General features: G+C 46.1%; 1 protein-coding gene across 2 annotated transcripts in view; it reads right to left on the reverse strand.

The window, feature by feature from the left end:
• XYLT1 (xylosyltransferase 1) overlaps positions 1 to 5,434 on the reverse strand; it is a 207,882-nt gene extending 202,448 nt beyond the window's left edge. For both annotated transcript variants that reach the window (XM_030002025.2, XM_030002024.2), the window contains exon 1: positions 5,047 to 5,434. In XM_030002025.2, the coding sequence (XP_029857885.1) occupies positions 5,047 to 5,277 (231 nt within the window). In that variant the 5' untranslated portion in view covers positions 5,278 to 5,434. The remainder of the gene's footprint in view (positions 1 to 5,046) is intronic.
• Positions 5,435 to 9,700: the final 4,266 nt, after the last annotated feature.

Raw genomic sequence — 9,700 nt, forward strand, 5'->3', positions numbered from 1 at the left:
TACTTTGCCTTCAGTTACAACAACTGATCATAGTTTTTATAACTGTTTCCATTGAGTAGAGTAGCAGCTGGATGCCTTTCCTAGTTTCAATAACCAACAGATATTACAGAGTTTAGGCAGACACTACAATAACTTTTGGCTTCCTGCATCTTTAACCTGGTGGAGCTCAGTATGCACCACCAGGAGGTAATAAGGTGTCATGGTTTAACCCCAGCTGGTAACTAAGCACTGCACAGCCGCTCGCTCGCTCCCCCCTCCCCGCCGTGGGATGGGGGAGAGAATCAGAAGAGTAAAAGTGAGAAAACTCGTGGGTTGAGATAAAGACAGCTTAATAAGCAAAGCAAAAGCTGCGCACGCAAGCAAAGCAAAACAAGGAATTCATTCACTACTTCCCATTGGCAGGCAGGAGTTCAGCCATCTCCAGGAAGGCAGGGCTCCATCACGCCTAACGGTGACTTGGGAAGACAAATGCTGTAACTCTGAACGTCTTCCCCTTCCTCCTTCTTCCCCCAGCTTTATATGCCGAACATGACGTCATACGGTCTGGAATATCCCTTGGGTCAGTTGGGGTCAGCTGTCCCAGCTGTGTCCCCTCCAACTCCTTGTGCCCCCCCAGTCTCCTCACTGGTGGGGTGGGGAGCAGAAAAGGCCTTGACTGTGTGTGAGCACTGCTCAGCAGTAACTAAAACATCCCTGTGTTATCAACACTGTTTTCAGCACAAATCCAAAACATAACCCCATACTAGCTACTGTGAAGAAACTTAACTCCATCCCAGCCAAAATCAGCACACAAGGAAGGAACAAGGACAAGAAGGAACAGGAAAGAAAAAATAACCTGCCTGAGCAAATTCAGCTGACTAATCCATGGAAGAACAGTGGACCCAGCCTCACTCTCCACATTCCCAGGAGAAGAAGAGATACCGCATCTCCCACTACAGAAATGAAAATAAGGAGGAGAGGCACTAGTGATTCTCAGGACTGTCCTCCCTAGCTTAACTTCTGCTTGGAGTTAAAACAGATAATCCTCACTGTCCCCAAACAGACAACAGGTTCTTTTCATTTTACAGTTCTAGACATTTTGAGCTATTGTTTTGTTCCTTTGACAGCTTCATGCTGAAAGAAACACACCATTTCTTTAAAATGAATACACAAAATTTCAGACTAAAGAAATACTCTGCTCCCACACCAGCAGGCAAGAGCTGTATTTCACTCAACTAACACAGTAACAACACACTGGCATTTTTACTTTATGGTAAAACAGGCAGTAATGAAAACCCAATGGTGCCATGAGGCATGAAGGAGCATTACATACCCACAGACGTTGCCTTCAATGCCCGATTCCAAGGCAGAGGCCACAGCTGAGTAACGTGAGCACATCACTGCGACACACAACTGCCTCACAGTGCAACACTGGGCATGAGCTAAGAGCACAGCAGACGCTCTACCGTCACATCCCTCTCATCACCAGCAGCCCTGAAGCGGGGATTTGCATTCCTCCTTCTTCCCTTTGGGCTCCCCAGACACAACATCCACCAACAAGTCCCCTCTACAATCACTAGCAGGCTGCATGAAAAAAGCCTGAGACTAAACAGCATGCTTATGGTATTTTCTCAAAAAGCTGTTGCATGCTCTTCAAAGATAAAGACCCTTACATAAAAATCAACCTGTTCTCAGAAGGTACCTTAATTCTTCCATGCTTTCAATGCTTGAGTTTCGTTGAATGAATAAAGCTTGTACGAAGGGTGCTGACAAGCTGCAAAAATCATACATGGTTGCAAGTACTCACTGAAATCACTGTTACCGATACAATTCATACTTCTTTGAAGGTATCTACAAGCTCGTTTAATTAAATATGGAACAACTGCAGGAAACTGCTTATGAGTAATGAAAGCTCCAGATGTAGCTGGCCAGGGGATCTAGCACAGTAAATGTTTTCAGTTGCAAAATAGCTCAATTCCAAATCGTTTCTTCCTGCCAAGCTGGCAATTCATATTCAATTATGCACAGGTACAGGGGCAACATTTTTTACTATGGTATGATGTTATTTCATTTTCCAAATGAAATTGTTTATTACATGTATCTGACAGCATTTAATAAAAACCTAAACACCTCTTAAACACCTGGTTCAAAGAATTACATTTCTTTTCCCACAGACACAAGTTACCAAATCCTCATGCTACTTAACTTATGTCCAGCTCAGTAAAGTAAAATACATACCACCATTTCAGTCTTGTACATAGGTCAGAGAAAAAGAAAAAAGATAAATAAAAACACTGTAACCTCATATGGCAGCTTTCAGACATAGGTTTGAGAAGCGCCATCTTCTGCAAAGTGTTGAAAATCTGGTTTGCGTAACTATTTAGTATAAAGACTCTTACAAAGGCAGTTAGCAGGGTGCCCATGTGTTAAAGACTCTTCAAAATGAAAAATGTGATCAAGTACTATGTCACAGACAAACATTTAGCATCTTTCAAGGAAATACTCCTCAAAGACATATTGAACACACCACTCCATTAACAGATCAAAGACACATTAAAATTAATATTCTTTTTTGGTTAAAATGCAAGACTGAGAAATCTTTGAAAAATCCTTGGAGGGTCTCTCAGATGCGCTTAACCCAAAGACATTTGGATATAATGGGACTACTGTATTCACACCAGCCAGCTTCTCCAACTGCTGCAAAACAATTTAACATACACAAACTATGGGAAACTTGGACCGAGAAGGATAATAACTTTGCTGAGGCATTATAGAAATTGCATTGTAATATGGAAACAAAGCAACAGAAGAAAGATCTTCTTTCGCACCAATTCCGTATTGCGCAATTCCATTAAACAGAGATTTTCCTCATGAACTGAGTTTGAAATCAAAACTGGGCCTGCCTCAGAGACAGGCAACATAGGTAGGGTTAGATAAACCAACATTTGCATGTCGGGAGTGCTTGGGAACTTCACCTACCAATTTAAGCAAGCTGCCAGGCTGCTAAGGCAGAAATCTGCACAAATCCAATTTCCCTATCACTTTTCCACCAAGCACACATTTTAATCAATAGACGGATGCTTAAGTGTGGGGGTTTGTATTCTGACAAAGTAATTCTAAGGACGGCGGCCACTTCCCAGTGTGTAGGTTAAGCAAAGCCACAAGTACCATAAAGTCATTTTGAAGAAGTATTGCTAAATCACCTCGACAAAGCACTTTTTCAAGCACACTGCCACTTGTCTTGAGCCTTGTTTGGGGTTTTTTTTAATACCAATGTCGGACATTGTGGGACAGCCCAGTGTGATCCACACTAGTCATTTAGATAATGAGGGGGAAATAGGTACACTCAGCATGTGTTTTAAAACATGTTTTCTATTCGGAACCCCAGTGCTCCATCTTTAGGTCTTCGATCAAATCTGTATGCACAAAGGCATGATTCATAACTGCCAGCATCAAAATGATCATATCTACATCCGCGTGTCGCCAGCACAGAAACAATTAGCTCTCGGCCCCGAACTCGGCATTTGTTCCAACGCACCGGGTGCAAACCGGATGCTGTGCCAGGACGTTTGTAGGACAACCGCTAACAGTACTTGTTCCGATGCTGCCCCAGAGCTCACAGAAGAGGATTACTTCCTAGAAAGCCCAGTGAGCTGGGGAGCAGGGCTGGAGCCCCAGGTGCAGCCTGCCCCCTCCCAGCCCCCCACCTGCCCGGGTACCAGCACCGCCCAACCTTTGATATCCCTCACTGGAGAGACCAAGAGAAAAAAAAGCTGAAGAATGAAAGACAAAAGAATAAAAGACTAGACAGATAGGAAAAGAGGCAGAGGTCAGAGTGCTGGAGGAAAAATAGTGGAGCCTGAATAGTTACATTTATGAACACATAAGTACCAAGATAAGATTACATGTAGAGACAAAAATTGAACTCAGTAAGCAAGAATTTTAATTTTCACATCTAGAAAGCTCAGCAGGATCTGCACACACCGGATGGGTACATACTACCTTTCAGAAAAGTTGTCCCAAATGTTAGTAACAGAACACTCATGTGCTCAGGGCACAGTTCTCGGCAGCCTTTCTGTGGCCGAAACACCCAGAGTCATTTATGAGGGTAAATCATCTCTGAGCCTCAAGCTCTTGCTTTCTCAAGATGTAAACAGAAACAGACAAAAATATGCATGCACAGTTTAAGAGGCAACACTTATTTAACATAAGCCTACTGCTAAAGGAATTAAATGAAAACCAAAGGAAGCTTCTCTTGAGCTGAAGAATACTACATACCGGTTGTACACACCGGCACACATTTCTGAGGTTTGCATCAATTGACCAAGAACACTATTAATTTGCTTTTTCACGCACCTATTAAAAAATTCAGAAACACAACTGGCAATAGGGCCAGCTTTGCAATCCCTTGCGGTTCCAGGCCTGAAAACTGGGGAGTTTGCAGAAGAAGATGGTACGAGGTAGGGCGAGAGGGTACAGTTCCAGTATCCTTGAGTTTTTAGCGGTTAATAGAAACGATTGCATTAGATTTCATTGCCTGTCACCTACTGGGCCTGACAGAGCGGTGCAATAAAGAATAGCGCCCTGTGCGGTTTTCAGGTGGAAAAAATAAAGTAGCAGTAAAACGAACCCTTAGGAAGGCATCGGGCAGACGGCTCTCCAGCGAAGTTCGGGGATACCGAGATGCCCGCTGCGGAGGCAGGGGCACCGCGGAGAGGAGAGGACCCTACCGACGCGTTTTCTGGCGTTGCAGCCGCGGCCCACGGGCGCTCCCGCCGCACGGCCCCTCCGCCGTTGGCCGTGCCGGGGGCGCCGGCAGCCAGGACCCCGGCCGCGGGTGGGAGCCCACGCGGCGGGACCGGACCCGCACCGCGGCACCTGCGCGGCGGCGGGAGGCGCCCACGCGAGGCGGTGGGGGGGGGGGACGCCAGCCCCGGGGCGACCGCGCCTCGCTCGCCCCAACTTCCCCGCGCCTCCCGGGCGGCCCCCTCCGCAGAAGTGCAGCGAAACGCCGTGAGACAGGGGCGCAGCCGCTGCCCCTCCCGCCGCCCCCCCGCCCGCGCCTACCATCGCCTTGCCGTGCGGGGCGGCGGGTCCGCGGCGCTGCGGGTGCGCCCGCTGCTCTCCGCCGCGGTCTCGCTTCTCGCGGCCGGCGGCGCCGCCGCGCTGCTCCTCGCCGGCGTCGAGGGAGGTGAAATTCCAGACGAGGAGGGTCTGCAGGAGCAGCACGGTGAGCGCCGCCACCAGCGCCGAGCGGGAGCGCCGCGCCAGCCGCCGGGCGCACGGAGCGGCCACCATCTTCGCTGCTGCCGCGCTCCCGAGAGCCGCCGCATCCGCCGCGGCACGGAGTTTTCAGCCGGGCAGAGCCAGACGTCAGCAGGAGGAGGGCGGAGGTGGGGAAGGAGGGAGGGCGGGAGGGAGGGCGGGCGGAGGAGGTGTGCGCGGCGCGTGGGGATCGGGGAAGCCGGCGGGGGAGCCCGGGCGGCGCGGCAGCCCGCGGCCGGGCCAGCCCGGGGCGAGGGGTGGGGTTGGCGGAGGAAGAGGAAGGAGGAGGAGGGTGGGCTGGGGACGGGGGAGGAGCGGCAACGGGGGGCTGCTGCTGCTGCTGCTGCTGCCGCCGGCGGGAGGGCGGGCGGGAGAGCCCCGGCCCTGCGTGAGGCGAGGGGGCCGGGGCGGGGCGGGGCGGCTCCGCGCCTCACGACGGGCGGGAAGGCGGGAGAGGAGAGGAGAGGGGAGGGGGCGGCCGGCACTGGGGCGGCCGGCGACTGCCATCTTCTGAGGGAAAGCTGCCGCGCGCCGGCGGGCGGGAACCGGGCGTGAGGAGACGGGCGCGAGGCGCGAGGGTGCCGCCCCACCCCCGGCTGCCGCCTTCACCCGCTCCTGCCCTGTCAGGGTTGGTATTCGGCCCTTTTTCGTTTTGTTTTTTTTTTTTTTTTCTTTTATTTTTTTAACCGACTTGGAGCCCGTTTGCCCGAACTGCCCCGCAGCCGTTTCAGATGGGGCTTTTTCGTTTGAGCTGGTCACATTAAAAATGGCCACAGCAAAAACATGGCGCAGCTTGCACTCCTTAATGGAAGAAAATTTCGTCGAAAAATCATCAAAACTTCTACAGATTATCAACAACTCCCGTATACTCATTAATTTCCCTGCCAGGTAGCTATTGACCAGTCTTTGATTTTGAAAGGCTGTTACTCCAACCCTGCTCAAAGTAGACCTGTGCGTTCAGTCTGTGGGGCCTTCTTCAGTCTCTGTGGGCCCTGCCAGTAGCCAAGTGGTTTGACTGCTTGCAGCATAGGTATGCCTTTAAAGACACCATTGTTTCCCCCCATCTGGCAAACAGCAAAAAATAAGGGAAGTCAGCACGGAAAGGCTTCTTTCTGTGTGAAGTCTGAGCATCGTCTGGCTGACCTTCAGTTCATGCAATGGGACAGTGTCCATTTTTGCCATCTGTGGTGATGGCGAACTGCTCTTTATGGGCAGAGAGCCCGTGATAACAAATTTTGACAGTGCCAGGCTTCCACACCAGTTGCGCATGCATCGATTTGCTGGACACACAGTTCAGTAAAGTGAGCTATTTGAACAAAACCGAAAAAGATTCAAAGTGTTCTTGAATATTCTGACAGAGTCTGCACAGCTTGGGAAGTTGATGGATAATTTTTATTCCAAACCGTCAAATAATTGGACATTATAAATACCCTCAAGCAAATCTGTTGACAAATACTAGATAAAAGCGTCTTCCACTTGGAATTAAGTGCCTTCCTCTTCAAAAGCAAGTTGTGGTCTTAGCATGTGGTTGCCCCACGCAGCCTTCCCTTGGGCTTTTAGAGGGCAGGATGCGCTCAAGGAGATGAAAAACCAGACTTTGAACAGGCCAAATCACCAAGAGCTCTGAAGAGCCACAGACCTCAGGGCCTGATTCTGATCCTGCATACCTCATTGTGAAATGGGAGACACATTCAAACGGATGCCCTAAAATGGCTAAAAGCAACATTCAAGCCAGGCAATGTTTTAGCACAGGGCAACACTGCTCTTTATAAAAGGAGCACAGCAGTAATTATGACCAAATTGTGATCCATGTTCCTTAAAATTTTTATGTCCTATTGGAAAATTTCCTCCAGATTTTCAAGGGCAATTTTTATACCAGAAAATGTCTGTGGATTTTCCTAATCTCTGTATATAATTACTGTGACTGATAAGGCAGTGAGGAACAGCAGTGCATGCTCAGTCTCACATGTGTCCTACTGAAAGCACGTCTGGAGAGAAGATTTGTATCCAAACCACAATAATTTATAGGCCATAAAGATCTGAGTCTTCCATGTAAAGTCTGCCCTGCGTATGGGTGGGAGCCTCAGCATGAGACATTTCTGCACTGAGTGAAAAAGTGGAGTGGGGAGAGGAGCAGGCTTCCTCTCAGACAACATCCTCCTTTCCCTGTATTTATAGAGATTATGCAAAATCTGGAAAGGAGAGTGCAGTAGGTATGGCACTCATTTTTAAAACTGTGCTATGACCAATGACTGCTAACTGCTCAAAACCTCCTTTTTCTGTTGCTAAAGAAAACAGCCAAATAGAAGTAAGAAGGAGGATAATTTAACTAATTATTTTTTCCTGTGCTGATTCAAACTGGAAATCAAAAAGGGCAAAGCTGAGCTTCTTGAGAATTTGAAGATGAAAAAAAAATCACAAGAACTGAAAAACTGAACTGTACAAATCCTAAGAACAAACTGAAATCAGAAATGACATAAAAGTTAAAACCATAAAATGGACTTTTCTTATTATCAAATTCATGAATAATGGCAGCTTGAGTGAGCTGTGTTGCATCAGAAAATATTTAATCTGGTTACACAGAGGACAGTTGAGAAAGTTACCACTCTGAAAATTCCTGATGTTGCCCATGTTACGTGAGACTGTTAGTATCTAGCACAAAGCATATAGGAGAAAAAACAGATTTGATTCTTAATAGAGAAGTATTATCATGGCTGCACTTAACTGTCAAAGTGATGGTGTTTTAAGCAAGGATAAGTAATGTGACTTCACTAATTTGCTCTGAAATTCTAGCAGATAATTGGCTTAAATATTTTTCACCTCTGCATAGGTATGCAGATTCAGCCTGGGTGTGTTTGAAAGGAGGTGGGTATCAATCTTGGCTACTCAGAGTGATGTAAAAAAAGAACCATACTCCGTTCCAGCAAAATTTTTACTCTGATCTACTTAGCTAGATTTACCTATCCTGTTACAAAAATACATTTCCTCCTCCTTACAGTGTAGATATAGTCTAAAATTGAATCAAGTAACCAGACTTTGTACAAAGAAATAAGTGGAGAGCAATGTTAATAAGCAATATCCTTTCCTCTACTTTGAAGAGCTTACAGTCCATCTGGTGAACAAACACTACAGGCTTATCTGAACTCCAACTCACAGGCTGACTCATAGGTGGTTTAGAAGCACATTCTGTAATCAGTGAAAGACTAAGTTCTTTCAGCGTGAAGATTTGCATTTTTCTTAAAACCAGTCATGTCCCTATCACATAAAAATTTAGATTTCAGATATATGTTATCAGGGTGAAGGGGAAAAAGGCATTATCTGGGAATGAACTGATTTGTCTAAGAATAGATATCTCTAATATACTCAATCTTAAAAGAAAAATCTGTGAAGAATCCAGAACATTTAGCAAACTTGTGTATAATCCTATGATTTAAAAAAAAAAAAAATCATAGCACCTAAGGAATGCACATTTGGAATAGAAAAGATTGAAAATAGGCCACGAGCATGAGCACTCTTTTATGAGTAATCTGCAGTAGCAGTAGAGGTATCTTCCTGAGGTTTGGGCTTCTCCCCTGAAGTGGTAAATTCTTTTTTTCTTTTCCATCTATCACTAGCCAGAACAACATACCACCCCTAATCACTTTAGTAAAGCTTTATGCATATGGAGAACATATACCTTTCCCCCAGAAGGCTGGCAGTCTTACTGGTCTACGCATCAAATCTGCAAGAACAAAACAGGGTAGGGAATTAAGTCTTTTAAGAATTTCAACATCTCAGACTACAGTTTGGTATCTGCTCTGCAACAAGTTCCCAACTCATTGCTTTTTGTTTTTAAACACTGATGCCTTGCTGTACTTTAAAGGTCAGGGAAATGCATCTTGATTTTTTTGGAAACACAGCACCATTATTAACTTACTCCGTGTTCTCCAGTCATTTTATGGTTTACATGGACATTCCTCACCACTCAGGTATACTGTACCATGAAAATTCACTATTCCATCTCTTCTTTTCGTAAACAAACAAAACCCCAAGATTCCCTGCTACATACCCATTTTACATCTAGCTACTCTCCAAGTGAGTTACAAAAGCCAGGCTCTCTCTTAGCGTGCATGGGCAGAACTAAAGTCAATGGAGATGTGACCACTGTGTGCAAGAAATCCCTTCAGTTCTGGTGGTTTTGTAAAACTTGAGATTCCAGCAAGCCATTCTTAATCCATTCTTGTTCCATTTTGCCACTTAATAGTTTGCAAATGCAAACTCTGGTGTCAACGTATATGCAAAAGGCAAATTTTTTAACACCAACATTTCATTATGGTAACAGTATCTATAAATTAGCAACAGAAATAATCCTTATTTTTCATTTCCCTGTCAGTATAGTCATAGACAATAAAAGCAGGTACTTTTCTATGTTCAATTTATGTAAAATACATAACACATGTGGAATATATATTACTTC

This window comes from Aquila chrysaetos, chromosome 25 (assembly GCF_900496995.4).
Source record: "Aquila chrysaetos chrysaetos chromosome 25, bAquChr1.4, whole genome shotgun sequence".
In the NCBI taxonomy this organism is placed as follows: Eukaryota; Metazoa; Chordata; class Aves; order Accipitriformes; family Accipitridae; genus Aquila; species Aquila chrysaetos.